This window comes from Periplaneta americana, chromosome 14 (assembly GCF_040183065.1).
Source record: "Periplaneta americana isolate PAMFEO1 chromosome 14, P.americana_PAMFEO1_priV1, whole genome shotgun sequence".
Taxonomy (NCBI): domain Eukaryota; kingdom Metazoa; phylum Arthropoda; class Insecta; order Blattodea; family Blattidae; genus Periplaneta; species Periplaneta americana.
This window is the reverse complement of record NC_091130.1, coordinates 84,473,394-84,491,685: the sequence shown is the minus strand read 5'-3', so window position 1 is coordinate 84,491,685 and position 18,292 is coordinate 84,473,394. Positions and strand designations below refer to the sequence as shown.

The 18,292-nt window shown below is 37.5% G+C and overlaps 1 protein-coding gene across 1 annotated transcript; it reads left to right on the top strand.

Annotated features, from left to right (window-relative positions):
- The first annotated feature begins 2,943 nt into the window (after positions 1 to 2,943).
- On the top strand, positions 2,944 to 16,861 carry LOC138713526 (AF4/FMR2 family member lilli-like). The gene is made up of 3 exons (XM_069845699.1): positions 2,944 to 2,977; positions 13,673 to 13,829; positions 14,367 to 16,861. Exons 1-3 carry the CDS (start codon positions 2,969 to 2,971, stop codon positions 16,721 to 16,723), a joined length of 2,523 nt encoding a protein of 840 aa, XP_069701800.1. The 5' UTR covers positions 2,944 to 2,968; the 3' UTR covers positions 16,724 to 16,861.
- The last annotated feature ends 1,431 nt before the right edge of the window (positions 16,862 to 18,292 follow it).

Here is an 18,292-nt window from a genome sequence, read left to right as displayed (position 1 = left end):
AAAAACGGACAGACGGAATAATCGAAGTCCCCGAAATGAGCCACTGCGCATGCCACGCCCGCATTCACAAGATAGCGAGTAACCTATTGAAATTGTTGTAGTTTCGACTGCTGACGTAGCCCATTTCGAAAGCCATTAGAAAATAAGCTGGTAAAATTCATGTTCTGGGAATAATAAGTTAATTAAGTAAGGTACACTTACCAAATAACGCCACCTTAACACTTCAGTCACTTTTGCTCTGGAAATATGTTATGTACAAATACGAAAATTATGAAATAGAAACTGTAATGTTATCTTTACAAAATATCACAATGAAAATGGATATATTATACACCGAACAAGAATTAGAGCTCAAATAGGAAAACTTTGTAAACAGGCGTTATTAGGAACAGGCTGTCCACCTATTTTCTAGTAACCTATATACTTATAATTATTAATGAAATATTTTTCCTAAGCACCACAAATTGAACTAAGCAACTAAATTTGAGTTTCTGTTAATAAAAGATACAAAATCACTCAATACTAATGAAAGATTCTTGATCTGAAACTGAAACACCAGATGGATTAGGAAAATATGTTTTCCAGTGACTCCTTACTTTAAAAAAAAAAAGAGACAATGTGACACAGTAGAAAGTTTATTAAACACAAAAGCATTTACCTTAGTTTAATATGAATGTTTTCCAATAAGTAAAACAAAAAAATTAAGTTATGTAAATTAAAAAAAAATTAAGAGTTCGATAAGCGATTGAACCAATATCATCACTGCACGTTCTGAACATTTGTAAGTTGAAAGCTTAGTGGTATTCCTGATGTTTTCACACTTATCATGTAAATAACTCGCACAATATGAACATAATGACATGTTCTCAACGCGATCTTCTTCACATATAAAACACATCCAACTAATGATTGCACTTTATCCATTTGTTGCAGCTCATGTGTTGTATTACTGGAAAGGCAATACAGTGTGATTCCGTAATTATCAGTGGCACTTGTAATGTTTGCGTCCAGATGAGATGATGCTCCATCAAATATCAACATCACCTCTCCTGCCACCTTATATCGGGCGAATTGATCGAGCCAATGGACGAATACAGCAGTTGTCATAGAGCCCTTGGCACTCATGACAGTCTCTGTTCCAAGAGGCATATCTGTCTCCCACTCCGGCTACAAACGTTGGCTTTTGAAGATAACCATACGTGTACAAAGAGCATTACCGGTAGCGCATGTAACAATACATTTATTGTGACATTTTCTGCGTGCTCAGATGCAACCAGATGCTCTTTCTTGCACCTCTTCTAGCCAGAACAGTCTGCTGATGCTGTACTGTCAGCCTTAGTACTAACATAATCTAAAATTTTGTCTGTAGACCTTTAAAGCCACATGGCGTTAAAGCGCTACTGAGTACTTGATAACATGACAAGCCTGTTTCTCTAACATTTTCAAATTTTATAGATAGCAAATACTTCCTACACATAGAAGAATGCTTAAGGATCACGAAAATGTATAGTTTAATATAGTTATTATTTGCTCAACACACAAAATAAAATATTGCCTCTTACCTAGATATAAGAACAGCCATTCACTATCAACACACAACAGGAAAATGATGGAATATCATGTCACTCGTAAATGTCAGCGGACAGCTAGTAACTCATTTCATCACTAGATTGCAAGCGAATGCAGGCTACAGTAGTGCACTACCAAAAACTTGTGTCGTCAACAAAAATTAATAGGGTGGCGTTAAAGGTATACATGGCGTTATTTGGCTCAGGGACCTTAGTAAAATATCGCAGGATTCGAACCACGAAAGTCTTAGTTACCAGTCTATCGTGCTGTCACTGTGAACAAGGCTCTGAAATCAGCTACAAGGGTCGGTCCGGTTTTTTTTTTTGCCACTACTGTACTTTATCATCTCACTTACGTCATTAAAAGAACAAATTCTTGAATCAATTACCAACTAATTATATATAATTACTCGTTCCTCTGCCGGATTCTGTAAATAAATAAATAAATAAATAAATAAATAAATAAATAAATAAATAAATAAATAAATAAATAAATAAATAAATAAATAAATAAATAAGTGAATGAAATGAAATTATATCTTTCACAGATCTAGGTATTTTCCAGGCTGTCATTAAGCTCTGTGACAAGCTTGATATGTGCTTTTACGCGTCTTATTTACAGGACATCACATGTCTATCAGGAGTTTGGTTAGACATGACACCAGACGAACACACATGGGATTGGAAGTCAACACGGCATCGGGTCTGCACTAAGACACCATAGACCATCACATTGATAACGGTGAACTATACGTGCCTTAGATGAGGTTCTAACACGTGACATGCAGCATTAAGGCTATATCTCAATCATTAGGTATGCCGCGGTCAGAAAACCAGGAATGTGACAAGTGAAAATTACGGAGTGATCTGATAGTTCTAACAGCAAGAAAATGATGTAATGACAGGAAGCAGCACATTACAGTGTTATTTCATGTGACGAAAATGAACAAGACGCGTGTTTATGGAGACGTAAGAATTCACCGTTGTGCAATTAAAACGCTTAGATATGCCTAGCATCGCTAGTAAACAGTAGCCAGACGACACAGGTGGATGGGCACAGAGATAGCGACAATTAAGTTCAATAATGTGCAACAGATTCTTATGTTGCGGCGGGGTGTTCTGGCGTGAGCACGACAGTAGCTCCTCAAGTGTGAAGACTCCGTATCTTGGTGTGCATCTTTCTGCCGTATTAAGCGAGACCTTTGTTTCATATCAAAATATACTTCAGGCCTCAGCTCATCCTTTAGCGAGATTCTCGAGCTCCGATTGGTTGAAACATGGCAACATGGCGGATATCCGCAGTCATCATCACCAAGATAGGCCTGTAGTAGATATATAACCCCGGGTGACCTGCAACAGCACCAGTGCAGTGTGAAGCTGTGAGCACCGCCACGTTCGAGATGCATGGGGTGAGTTCATCAGCAATTACACACCCGATGCCAGAGTGGACGAGCAACGCGTTTCAGAATTCATCGCTAATCTTGACGTGTGTTAATTACATAATTTTTAAAGCCAGGTGGATTACACTAATCTTGCATCATGTGTGGATAGATAGATACACTGAGGAACTGTTACGTAGAACCATGGTCATGGGTTCGAGCCCCACATCTAACATCTCATATTCATCAAGATTCTGATTACAATGAAGCAACCTGGTATTTAATAATAACAATAGTAAACACAATTTTTTTGTACAGATAAGCAGAATGCTGATTATTACCAAGTCTGATACGCTGATTACGAATATGTAATCAGATTTTATCCATGACATCAGGTTTCTGAGCACTTTAACGAACTTATATTTTATCAATAGCCACATATACATACAGCGCTTCTTTGGTTTCCATCCATTATATCAAGAGTTTCTTCGCTTTACTTACCTGATTTGTGATTGTTGATATCTGAAAAGTTAAGAGGATGACTGGTAATGAAAATAAGGCTGTATTTTATTCAGTTGAGGTGCAGAGATTTCGATAGTAGTATGAATTGTTCTGTGTGAAATTATGAAGAAAGAAAGGCGTAGGTGTAACAACTCTCCGAATACTTTTTTATTTTACACAGTGTCCCAAACGTCATGGTGGAGTTTCAGAGGATCATATTTTTTGAATGAATACAGGTTTAGGCCTAAATGGTGCCAAATGAAAATAAAACTCAGAGCTTTTCGTCTGTACTTTTGAGGCTCTGAAGGAGACAAAATGGAAAGAATGCAATAATTTTCATTGTTATAATTAATTATACAAGATGGATATACAAAGAAAAGTGCAATGTGTTTTGTGGCTAGCAAAATTTGAGTCTGTGACTCGTGTACGACGTGAATTTCGTCGCGTATTTAACGAAAAACCACGCGAGAATAACATTAAAGAAACGTCTTCATCTGACTCCTTATAAAGTTCAATTGTTACATACATTTCATCCAGATGATTATCACAAAAGGTATGAGTTTGCTCTATGAAGTGTTGATTTCAGATGTTCTAATTGTCGGACACATTTACGAACTGATTTCTTTGAGCCCTGAACAAAATTAATGTTCTTCGGATGGATTGTACCTTTTTATTATTTGTCCATGGTCTTCCAGTACGCTTTTTATTCCAATGACGAATGTTATTCTCGTGTAGTTCTTCGTTAAATATGCGACTAAATTCACGTCGTACACGAGTCACAGACTCAAATTCTGATAGCCACAAAACACATTGCACTTTTCTTTGGACATCCATTAATTATAACAATGAACATTATTGAATTTGTTCGATTGTTATTATCTTTTGTTTCCTTCAAAGCCTCAAACTTACAGACGAAAGACTTCGAGTTTTATTTTCATCTGGAACCAATATTATATTTCTTCCTCTATTCATTCAAAAATGTAATCCTCTGAAACTCCACCATAAAGTTTGGGACACAGTATGTATGTGTCAATCTTACTACGAAATTTCAGAGGCGGCCAATTTCTCAACTTTCCAAAATAGCCAATAGATTTCATTTCAATTGCGATCTTGGAGAATCAGGTGGGACGGGAATAGGTAAATTTTATCCATGGGCTATTGGTCTTAAAGCTGAAGGGAGATTAAGATAATGAATGAATTATTATTTTTATAGAAAATCCGGTTACACTAGTTAAACAGAAATAATAGTCATCTTGCCACACCATTAGCACACCGAAAAGTCAAGTCATCTTTCTTGCCCTTTAACCGCAAATAGAGGATGCTACAAAACATAAGAGACAAATTGTTTCAAAGCGACTCCTGCCTTCTGCGACACAAATGTAAGTAGTCATTTACATAATATAATATTAAGAATATTTTATTTCCAGTTTTAACACCATTATAATGTTTAGGCATTCTATATTACATATTAACAATGTGAAATTGCTTAGTTAGTATCAAAATTTTCAGAAGTGTAATAAGTGCAATAACTGAAAATCTGAGGATGCTGTTGAAAAATGGGTTTCATTTTCGGATCCGGCATGGTAAGTATGTGGATAATCACAATGTTTCATTTCTGTACAATTTTTTTAAATTGAAATTTCTTGACTAGTGTAATCCTTCATTTGTTAGGGAAGGTTAGGTAATTGTATATGTCATATAGGCCTATAATGTCTTTTTTATTTTTCGAATAAATGGACCAGAAACAAAAGCTTTGTTACTGTATTATTATTAAGCTCAAATGGTAATTTTTATGCTCGTCTTAATGAATATAGCAAGGTAATCTACAAACAAACAAACTTCAGCTATTAAATTTAATTTAAATTTATACTCTTAAGTGAAACGGTTAATCTAAAATGTAGGCACAAAAAATCTATCACTCTGTCATAACGTCACGAGATCCCGCCATGTGTGTGTATGAAGATATTTGAAGCACAGGTATGGTTGTTGTCGTTTACTCAACTCTCCGAAGAGAGGTTTTAACCTTGTTATAAGTGATACCAATAGAACATCACTCATGAGACAACTAAGCCAGGAGATAATGGGATAGATGTGATATTAGATTAAAATTATTCTACGGCTACAAACAACTAGGAAGGAAGAAAGAAAAAGCACTAGAAGATAGACTGACAATACAAACATACATAAATACGTACATGCATGTATGCATGCATACATACATACATACATAAATACGTACATGCATGCATACATACATACATACATACATACATACATACATACATACATACATACATACATACATACATACATACATACATACATACATAAGATATAGTTGATAACTAATTGAATCACAAATGTGAAGGTGAAGTTCTAAAGTTCTAAATGATAGGACACTATGACACTACATTTCCCATCGATCTCCGAGGGTCAAATTATGGGATGAATCATCAGTTGTAAACTGCATAAAACAGAGAAACGTGAAGGATGCACTTAAAGATCACAAAAGTTATTTTTCGGGATCTAGTTATATAGGTAAAAATTCTAATGCTTAATGGATGGATATATGGTACGTTGAATAGAATTATGAGTAAAGGTAAGTTATATAGTCAATTTATACATTCCTTCATCTAATACATGTAACTATTTGAATAATAATAATAATAATAATAATAATAATAATGATAATAATAATAATAATAATAATAATAATAATAATAATAATAATAATAATTTTTCCCAAGCGTTAAGACTAAATGCTCCCTTTTGGGGAAGCACTGAATGTGAACTGTCGAACCATGCTGTTTCTTCAGTGGTCATGGGAAAGATCAGTGTGATTTGCACGAGTTTCACTGTCTTTGACAAACGATTCACTGATTTTAATGTAAGTTTAGGTCGCATTTGTAGAATCTTTCCGGTTTAACAAAAAATTCAGTTCAAGAAATAGCAATTCCTCAGAGTCAGTTCAAACATGCGAAAAGCTGTTTTGAATTCACTTTCAGATAAGACAATGTCATCACACAGCCTGATGAAACATGTTAAACGAAAGGAGGAGAAATGACTCAAGAGAATACAGTTACGCCTTTCTCATCTCTCCACCTCATAGTCGGTTCAATTGCCCATTGTCAGTAGTTACTCTGCAAGGATAGCCTACACCACTATTCTTCCCAAAAGTATCTTTACATTATGCAGCCTTTCAAACAATTCTATACGCTCTTACCACGATAGTCAATTACACTAGGAAAGATTCGCGAAATTTGCATTACTGAATGAAATTCAGGACCCATAGTAATAACACAAATATTTTACACAATTTTATAGAGACGGCTGCTTGTTAGAGCCTTAGTATACGAGCCGCGGTGCATAACCGAAAGAAATGTTGCAAAACAAAGTTTAATTGGAGAGAAATCGTAAAATATTTTGTTCAACTAACTATAAACATCAGAATTCTTCCGTTGTTTTCCAAGTAAATTCCGCGCTTAGCTATAAAATTTATAGAAATTATTCTACTTTGTGTCACAGTAACAAATTAAAATAAGAACATAAATTGAAGGGTTCAGAACCATAGTGGGCCAAGCGCCATTTACTAAAACCGTAGAAAACAAGGGTTAAAATGAAGTTATCACCATAATTCAATTGAAACATATAGCAAGTAATATAAAGTATACACATTCAAACTAAATTATATATCAATCTGCATTAAACTATGGTATTCACTTAACTTTAACCCTTGCTTTCTCCGTTTTTAATAAATGGCGCTTGGCCCACTATGGCTCTGAACCCTTCAATTATTATTAGTGTTCTTTGTTTTATTTCAGAGGCCACCAGCGCGAATTTTATTGCTTCTGATGTAATTAACACATGTTTCAAGAATCATTTCTGTCAGCCTTGGTAGCGTAGTCGGTATAGTGCTTGCCTTCTGTGCCCGAGTTTGCGGGTTAGATCCCGACCCAGATCAATCCCAAGTTTGTTTAAATGCGACAGGCTCATGTCAGTAGATTTACTGGCATGTAAAAGAACTCCTACGGGACAAAATTCCGGCACACCGGCGACGCTGATATAACCTCTGCAGTTGTAAGCGTCGTTAAATAAACCATGATTTATTTATTTAAGAATCATTTCTTGATAACGAGTATCACAGCAAAATAAACACAGGGCAGAAATTTACGGAAATTCACGTCTCCATCCTCACTGAAGGAAGTTAGAGTTGTTAATGTTTTCGCAATTTAATTTCTCGAATTTTCTTGAAGGTCGATTGTGAAGAAATGGATTTCAATTCCGGATATGATGAATACATGACCTCAGAAGTTAAAACTTTCTCTATAGTTCATATCACACTATCACACAATTAACTATATAAGCCTATTCTAGTTTTTACCCAAGGACAGAAGTGATCCTTACAAGAAAATTGTCTACGTATCTATGATTTTCCTCAAACTAGGAACTTTATACTCTTACTCCATTGACCTCGGGCCATATATTCTCCAGTGTTTAACTTTCTGCTCCTCGTATTTCGCCTGATTACGTCTATCCATGTGTTAACAACTCCAGTATGCTTTCTTCTCCTTACGGACTAGACGACTAGAGGAACTCCGGGTATTATGGAATATCATTTTTGTTTTTGTTAAGCATCTAAACATTATTGACACAAAATTAATAATTAGTGAATATGATTTGCTTAACTTCTTTTTAGTTGTTTGCCATAGCATCAACTCAATAAATTATTTTTATATTATGTAAATAACGACCAGTATAAAAAATGTACATTTTTCGAGTAATATGGTATACGAGGGTAATATGGAATACAACAATTTTTACCTGGTAATCTTGACTTTTATTTAAAAACTGTTACTTAAAGTGTGTTAAATAGTCGGAAAAGCCTAAAACTTTAAATGAATTCTTGAAATAACTAAAAAAAAAAGTAGACGGTCATAATCTAATCGAAGCCAAATGCAGTGGTTTAATGTCCGTTTCCATTAATAGATTTAAAAAATAATATTCCTGTATAAGTACCGTTAATAAAATGACTCATGTCAACTTATATTTTTCTTTCGGTTAATAGGCCTATGAGATATAAGGTTATAAGTGAGGACAAAATGGAATATGGAATACTGGTATTCCATCTTACCCGCAAAGCCATTTTGTAAAATAAACATCTATAAAATGATCGCGGAAAAAACATAAAACATAAAACCACTGAGATGATAAAGATTAACTACTTCATTACATGGCGTATTTCGTTAAATTGTAAATTACATGAGTAGTAATCATCTACTAATATCAGATTACCTGCAAAAGTTTAGAAAACAACAGAACATAGAACTGATTACTAACAAGTTATTACTACAACTCAAGCGAGACTGCAACCGTAGCGCCAGGAAGATCATATGAAGTAGTTTTCGTGGTTCCCAGTAGGTTGTGACGTTTTACAGAGATGAAATATAACTATTTCACATTACTCGAATATTCTATAATATCCAAAGTTCCTCTATATTTTGTATTTGCTTAGCAACCTAACTCTCTAAAATTGATAAGACGTGACCATATCGTCTTAACAGTTGTTCTATTTTTCGTAACACGTGTTCCTTAATACCCAGAAGATTCATCTTATTTTCTTTAACTTGTTTTACGCAGTCTTGAAACAGGTGTAAAGTTCTTTATATAATCGATATCTCTGATCATAATTTATATCCGTCATGCTGTATAATAATAATAATAATAATAATAATAATAATAATAATAATAATAATAATAATAACAATAATAATAATAATAATAATAATGAATAGTAATAAATTTCTAACTGATTAACACAAATTATCTCGTAAAAGACACAAACCGCCTCATTTTCTCTTATCAATTCAGCATACCCTAATTCTATTTTGGACAGAGGAATAGAAATTCATCTCCATTCTAAACAATCTACGTTTGTCATTGGTCTTTTACACTTATTCATATTCTCTGACGTTTTAATCGTTGGTTTTGCGCCATTTTGATTAGGCCTACACAATCAGGAGGTCCTAATAATATTTTTTAAAATCTAGTGCTGACTTCTATTCGAATGGGTTCAACATTCTAACGTAGAAAATGTAGTTATTGATCCTGATGTGCCAATGTTCAGTTTCTCATCACTACTAATATGACACTTAATTAAATTATGTTTAACAAATTTTCAACTCTTTCCAACCTCTGAAAGAGACGTTCATGAGTGTCACACATTTATTATCTTCCTCATTACAGGTTAAGTATATAATTGACCAACTACGGTAGGTGACTGGAGTATCAATATCGAACAACTTGTGACAGTGTGGGAAAATTTATGGCTAAGGTTCGTCAGTTGAGGGGGGAATTGGCCGAAGGGGAGGGAGCCGATGGATAAGGGAAAGATTTATTAGTGTTGCAATGAGTAATATTAACATTGAGCGAATGATATAATTAGGGGATAATGTTCTTTTTTTGTATTTACTGTGTCTTTTGTATTTTATTGCGTGTATATATTTTTATTTATATACTGTATTACCTTTATATTTATTATTTGGATTATTTGGTGCAGCTTCAACAAGAAATTGAATTCTTTATACTGTATATATGTGTGTGTGTGTGTGTGTGTGTGTGTGTCACTGTGCGTGTGTGTTTTTCATATCTCCCTTTTATTTTATTTGTATTATTTTTGTGAAATTTGGTATAAAGTTAGATTAGTTATAATAGTGGTAATCAATGATAACGGTAGTAATAATAATAACTATTGTTTCACTATTTTATTATTAGTAGGTATTATTTCGTTTTGAAGACTCAAACTGTGCATAGCTATAGCACGAATGGCCGTACGAGCTCGTGCGAAGGATCTTGTATACAATGAGTTTGTGTAATTTATTATGCATCAATAAATGCACTTATCTATCTATATAATTGAAGTAATTACGGATGTTATTAATTAACAGCGCATTTATCATTGGAGAATAGGTTAAAAAGAACATTTGCCTTGTGAAACATCTGAAGGGCGAAACGGTAACCAAGTGAAAACAACTAACAAACAGTAAACATTGCTATTTTGTGTGTAATAATTGTCCATCATAAAGCATGTTGCATAACATTTTCTAATGTGTCCATAAAAACGTAGTTAGCGTCCTTCTAATGAAGGCTAAATGCCTTTTTTTCTTCCGTTTTTACTTCGACATATACAGAAGAATATGTGCGTCAAGTTTTTACCTGGGAATTCAATTAAACAATTATGAGTTAATAATAGACACAAAACAATAGGCCACAAGTCATTTGCGTTTTAACGATATTAAGATCTATTAACCTTTACGGTGGTCTCGTGACTAGAGCGCTGGACTTATGATCTTGTAAACCCGGGTTCGATCCCCGGTTTACTCCAAATTTTAACTTGTTTTGGACAAGCTCGTGGTTCAGGTAACACAGATGTTTTCTCCAGGAGCTCCGGTTCCCTTGTGACATCCCAACAAATCTTCATCATCATCTCATCTCTTCGCGGGTGTAGCGTAGACCAGCCTCCTATGACTCTATCGGTAAATTGGTCTACACAACTGGCTTCATGGGTGAATGACGCACAGCCAAGTACCTGCCATTAGTTAAAAAAGTATATTAAGATTTGTGGCTCCGATTAAGTATTTGGCTGCGAAACATTGCGGCACTAAAAAAATCATCATGTCTCCTTCATTGGTCGTCAATGAGATGGACAATGCTTAAGAGCAACTTCGACGTTGCGTTATAGCAACAGTGGTGCTTTCGAATCCTATTTAGTGAATGGATGTTTCTTCTTTGTAAATGTAATATTCCTATATTGTCTCTAGCGAAACTCAGCTTTATGGCAATGCATTCGACTAGAGAACAAGAAGTTCATGATAGTCTTATAAGAATGTTCAATCACTAAGAGGATATGAAGGGTTCAGAACCATAGTAAGCCAAGCGCCATTTACTAAAACAGTAGACAAAAGGATTAAAATGAAGTTATTACCATAATTCAATTGAAACATACGCAAATAATATAAAGTATACACATTAAAACTAAATGATATATCAATCTTTATTAAACTACGGTATTCACTTAACTTTAACATTTGCTTTCTCCGTTTTTAATAAATGGCGCTTGGCCCACTATGGCTCTGAACCCTTCATATTTTCTCTACAATGGCTGGACTTGAAGTCTATGTTGAGCAGTACCATACACAAATGAACAAGATGGGATTGTGTAATGGACATGAGAAATACCTATAGATTTTGTGAGCAACCTGGTTTGTTATCTATGAATATCATTCAGTTAGCCTCAAAAGACACTAATTGTTTGTGACATAAATCTGAAATATAGAATACCACCAAAGGAAGTGTGATGGTGTTATCGACGGAAATTGTGCCCCTAAGAAAGGAAGGCACAGTATGGGTTTCTGATGAAAACCTTAAAATGTAGGTTTTCTGAGCTAGAACAAGACAGGGAATGTTATTTCAATTGTTTAGTTTATGACATTAAACTTCATAAAATACAAATTAATATATGCTTTGTTATGGGTTTTGTTTTGATTGTTAGAACTATGTTCGATGAGTTTACATTGCCTTCGATATATTTTTTTGCCATTTAAACAATAGACACAAATTTCTAATTTAGGTAAAGTAATTCCCATTATAGACCATGGAGGACCACTGGTGGACGTGTGACTGTGACATGAGCTGACCCGGATTCAAATCCTGGTTGAAACAAGTTACCTGGTTTAGGTTTTTCCGGGGTTTCCCTTCAACCCATCAAGAGCAAATGCTGGGCAACTTTCGGTGCTGGACCCTGAATTCATTTCGCTGGCATTATCACCTTCCTTCCATTCACAGCAGTTGATAAAGAGTCGTAAAATAATCAATTAAAACATTTTTGGTGGAAGTTTAAGGCTCACACCTGTACAGAAAATCGGCATTAAAGGCAGTAGGAATGTCAGTCCTACCTGCCCGCCGCCTTTACAGCCAAGGAAATGTCCCTGATATTAATTTCAGTTAGAGGCGAGTATGCCTCTTGACCATAATGCAGCTGAAATGATTAGATCACTGGAGGAAATCCATGACCCTTCGAGATTTGAACAAGCGATCTTCCAGCGTGTAGCGTAGGCTGTATATTTCCTTTGACATTGGATCAAAAAACATGTTCTTCCCTTACTTTATTTATTTATTTTTGCATATTGTCTTCCAGAAAGTAAACAAATCTGTTATTTCATTTTGCTGCTAATCAACATGTGAAGAAGAGAGTGAGTTAATGATATGTTTGTCATTATAGTTTGAGAAACAGAAATTTCTTTACTTGCCACTAGTCGTCGCCACTTTTGGTCTAACAGCTACCGTGTTTGTGCCGAGATTGATGAATTTTAAAAGGTGATAAAAATCCTTAGCATAGTACCATCTGGGAAGGAAATAAACTTGTTGATCCCATACCATAGATTTATGGCAAATTAAAAAATCCTGTTACTGATAGAGTGCTACAGACAAAATTTGTCGGCAATTTCTCGATCAAGTTTAATTTAAATGTCGAATAACCTCTACAATTTAAAGCGTCATTAAATGAAATACTCTTATTTTTGTCAATAGTCACGTGTAAAGTTTGCCTCTTTGAGAACAGGTCAAACATGAGTACAGTTCCCCGTGACTCTTAGATCAGGTGGACCGCTTCGGCGAGCAACACGATGTCGTCTGTCAAACGTTTCATACCTACATACTTTTCCTTTCCCTTTCGGCCAGCATTTTAAAATTTGCATGGGCAATATAGTAATCATTCAATCTTATGTCATGCTGTATCTAATTTATGTCTGTATTAGCCACCGGCGTGACTCAGTCGGTTAAGGCTCTTGTCTGCCAGTCTGAAGCTGTGTGGGGCGCGAGTTCGATCCCCTCTTGGGCTGATTAACTGGTTGGGTTTTTTCCAAGGTTTTCCCCAATTGTAATGTGAATGTAAGGTAATCTATGGCGATTCCTCGGCCTCATCTCGCCAAATACCATTTCGCTATCACCAATCTCATCGATGCTAAATAACCTAGTAGTTGATACAGTGTCGTTAAATAACCAACTAAAAAGTCTGTATTTATAAAAGTCTTCCAGAACGGGCGGGTGTTCTATATTTTGCAGTACCTATTTGCTACATTTTTATTTACTAAACTAAAATAAATATTTCAGCTCTGAGTTGTTTTGTTTGGTGTGATGCTGTGACTGAAAGGGTTAATGTGTGCGCAGGTTTGGTGCCTTCTGAGCTGCTACTTGCTGAGCGCGGCGACGGCGACGCCCGCAAGGCCCTCGGCGCTGTCTAAAGCCCCGCCCGTCGCCGCCTCCGAGCGATCTGATTTCTTGGACATTCGCAATAGCGGCGCGTATCGCTTTGCATACTCCACAGGTAAGCTACTCTGTGCCACATATAAAGAAATATATTGCAAATTTCTTAATAAGTTTAGAATAAAATAATACGCAACAATTCCTTTGAGCACTAAAGACCAATAAATGGATTTCTTAATATCCTACATGTTAGTTTAGAGGGTGACATAATATAAAAAGGTACTCAAATAACGAAATAATGCAAGAGTTCAATTATGATTTTCTAAAACGAAAGTAATGAACTACGGAATATATTGTAGAAATGTTGTGTACACAACTTATTATAATTAACAATACATTCCTAGAATTTGTATTTTATATACGTACAGTAGTTCAACTCATTATTTGTGTATAAACATCCCCTTATTAAACGACCGTCCCTCTAAAAGATCAAGTTTACATGGAACAATCAGTGATCGTTCAACTGTATTTATCTGTATAATAAAATCAGCTGAAATTCACCCACCAACGCACAAACCGGCGTTGTAAGTTCGGAATATAGTTATATCTAGGCTTGCTAACTTAACGAAATTGAAACTCTCTTCTTGAATATTTGCAGGGGACGCTGGACGGCATTACCACAGCGCTGTGGCCACCCCGGACAACACAGTGAGTGGACGCTTCGGGTACAGAGACCCCAAGACGGGCGGGAACTTGGAGACGATATACACTGCCGGGAAGCGAGGCTTTCGGGCTCATGGGAAACACATCCATCGCCACATGGACCTCTCGCAGACCAAGAACCCCTACAACCCCCCGGTGTCACCGGACTCGCCTCTATACAATCCCTCGTACAGCACTTACTTCGATCCCAACGAGGACCCCAGCTACAGCTTCGGATTTAGGACGCCGGAGTACAGCCGGAGCGAAGTGTCCAACTCCAGAGGCGATGTGACGGGACGCTACACTTTCATCGACGACGTGGGCGTGCCTCACAACGTGGAATACGAGGCAGGTTCCAGGGTTGGCTTCCACGTGAAGACTCCGTACCCAGACTCGTCCCCGCTTAGCCCTTCAGTGTTCTTCGCGGGGCCACCGGCGAACAAGAAGGGCAGCAAGCCTGTGCGCGGGCACACCGCCATACAGAGGGGTAAGGACGGGTCTTACCGCTTCACTTCAGCTGGACCTGACCAGCGAAGGACTGAAGTGAGTGACGCTACAGGACACGTCAGAGGATCCTACACTTACGTTGACGATAAGGGCGTGCAGAGGACGACGCAGTACATCGCAGGACCCAACATAGGGTACAAGGTCATCAACACCCAGAGCGGCAAGCCTTTTCCAGTGTATCCGTACTTCCCGTACATCCCGCCCTTCAAGGAAACAGGTGACGACCCTCTGAAAGACCACGGGATCTTCGATGAGTTCAATGGAGCCGAAAGCGGGCATGGAGGGAAGCCCTCTGGCACCGATTCGAGCTCTGGTGGAGGTATTGGCGGCGGAGGTATCGGAGGAGGTATCGGAGGAGGTATCGGCGGAGGAGGCATCGGCGGCGAAGGCGACTCGTCGGAAGACAACGGCAATAAACCGGCAGGCACCGGGGGTCACGACACTTCCAGCGAAACCGAGGATCCCTGGCCCAGCGACATCTTCGGGCCCACGCCTCCTGGCACAGCCTCTTCTCCCAAGCCTGGCAACTTCGACATCTTTGGCACGCCCAGCACGCCAAGTAGCGGCGACAAGGACGAGGACGATGACATATTCGGCCCCGAGGACAAGGTACCTCATAAGGGTGACGGGTCCGATTTCCTGGGCACGGGGTCATCTCCGCCATCTAACATACCCTACGGTAACTGCTGCAAGCTGGGTCCCACCCGCCCTGCCACTGACCGAAGACGCAGCAGAAGACCGGAACTCACACAGACCTACAGTCATGCGGAGGAGGACTCCGACGATTTTGTGGGGTTCCCCCCCGGAGTGCCTGTGAGGGCCCATGTTCAGTCCATCGATCTTAAGACCTTCGGTTCTAGACTTCCTCCACCGGGCACTGCAATTGATCTGCCAGATCCCGTGAAGTCGAGAAGACAGACAAGCAGTCTGGATGATGCGACGAAACTAGGCGGCGAAAATGTAGAATATACAGCGTCTATCAAGCCGAGGAGACAAGCAAGTAGGTCTGATGAGTCTAACAGCTCCAGTAAGTCTGTAGAGAGCGTCGTGGTGGATCATCCAGATGATATCATACCAAGAAGACATACAAGAAGGCTTGGGGAGTCCAATAACTTTAATAACCCTTTGCAGGAAGAGTTCGTAAACCATCGAGAGACCATCAAGCCGAGCAGACAGACAAGTAATGTTCAGGAGTCTAGTGACTTCAGTAATTCTGGCCATGAAGGGTCGGCAGATGACTCAGAGACCATCAAACCGAGAGGAAAAGCAAGTACGCTTGAAGAGTCTAGCAGCTTCAGAATTCCTGTCCAAGAAGAAGTAATAAATCATTCAGAGACTGCCAAACCGAGACGACAGGCAAGTAGACGTCATGAGTTCAGAAGAATTCAAGATCAGATGTCGGCAGTACAGTTTCTAGGGCCCAATAAATTAATAACACAAACTGGAAGCCCTGAAGTTTCTAGAAGTGCAAGCAACCCCACCGAAGATACGGGTGTAGAGCACACAGACAGCTCGACGCTGAGAATACAGGCTGAAGAAAGTAAGTCAACAAGAGTAGAAAATAGTCAAGAAGTTACAAGAGCACAGGAAAATGGGCAAGAAGTATCTAATGAGTCCAGGGAACATACTAGTAATTCTGTGAAGCTGAACATGAATCCTGTTCAGGACACGGTTATATTCGTAGATCATCCAGATCGTAGTAATTATAGAGCGAAGGAGAGTAGTTCAGAACAGCCCAACACAACACCCACGCAGGAGGAACCATCGACCCCGAGGCCCCAAGAACAGCCTCCCAGCAGTCAGTGATCTTCAGTTTGGAGGCCGGCGAGTCGACATGCGTGAGTTACTAACAGACTGAGAATTAATAACTAATGAATGATTGTTCGTTTTATTTGCCACTAACGCGTTATTTCTAATTGTGTGACAGAAATCAGAACAAATCGAATTTATGTGAACAGAAAATCAATGCATATTCATCGTTACGAAGTGAACTATCAATTTCAGTATTAAATCATTTTGCGTACAAAACATAATCAAGGAATGAAATAAACCTTTTACTGAACGAATCTCCTTTTGAGAACATGTAATATTGATTGTGTTAAAAATTAACATTCATTTATGAATGCCAAGAAACTAAGTGAAGAACTCAAACCCACAGTTTTTGTTTACAATCTTTATAGTGATCACTAATCACATAGAATGTTGGACAAGCAGCTGTTCCCGCGGTAGACATGAAGAAACCTGATAGACGCTTCCAAGCCAGTAGTCAGCAGTACGAAATCTTGTTCAGGATACGAAGTCAGGAATCATTTGTTACTGATTTAGATGCATTCCTTAGCCTTCGATACCTCTGAAACGATCTACTATAAAATTTTCGAAATCATCATCTTTTCTATTTTCTATTCGTCTCTTTCTATATTGTCTGATTATTTTCTTGTGTCTACTCATTTTTACATTCTGTGATCTTCAATAATCGAATATTTCATTCAAAACTGAGACTACATTTACTTCTATCACTTCCCTCTTTTCCCTGTTATACACTCAAACTTTACTCCTTTCACTAGTCATAAATTTTGTGCTTTGAATGACCAGATAATAATAGGTCGAATTTACAGTTATGGTTAATAATTGACTCCTTATAAGTTCCGGACTTATGGTACCTACAGTCGAACACGATATCAAGAAAATTAAAGAAAATGCACGAAATAACACCACTAGGAAGCAGTAGTAGTTTGTTTCCCTGCACCACTAGATGACAATAGAAGTTTAATTGGGTCCCACTTATTAATTACTCTCTTCTACTACTAGGTGGCAGTAGTAGTTTAATTGGTTCAATACACTGCTCTGAATTGGTTCTCTGCACATTTATTTATTTCCTATTATTTCATCATCTCGCTATTTCCACTGTTGTTATTAGTGTATATTATTCCTTGTTGTTGATGTTATTGTTCCATATAATTAGTTTAGTTACAATCACGGAATTCTTCTTTTTATTCTATATATTTCACTTTACAACAGCTTATGACATCTTGTGTTCCGTCTTTATATTTCGCACCGACCTCACTGTCATCGATCAGCGAGACAGACTAGCTGTTTGTAACGATCCCCATGTAGGTTTTCACCTGAAGACGAAGAGAGATCCACTCTTCGAAACGTTGCGTTATAATTTTGAAAATTAGCAATGGAAAAAGTCCAAACAGCTCAACCATTAAACAATTCACCGTTGCTCTCCTCCCTTTCATTCAGATCAATCCTTATAAGTTGTTACTATTTTGAGACGTCCCGAATCCTTTAGATAGAGTATCAAAACTAAGTGCACTGGACTAATAAGTATTTTCTTCAGAAAAGCAGCTTAATAGTATAAAGAGTTCTCTG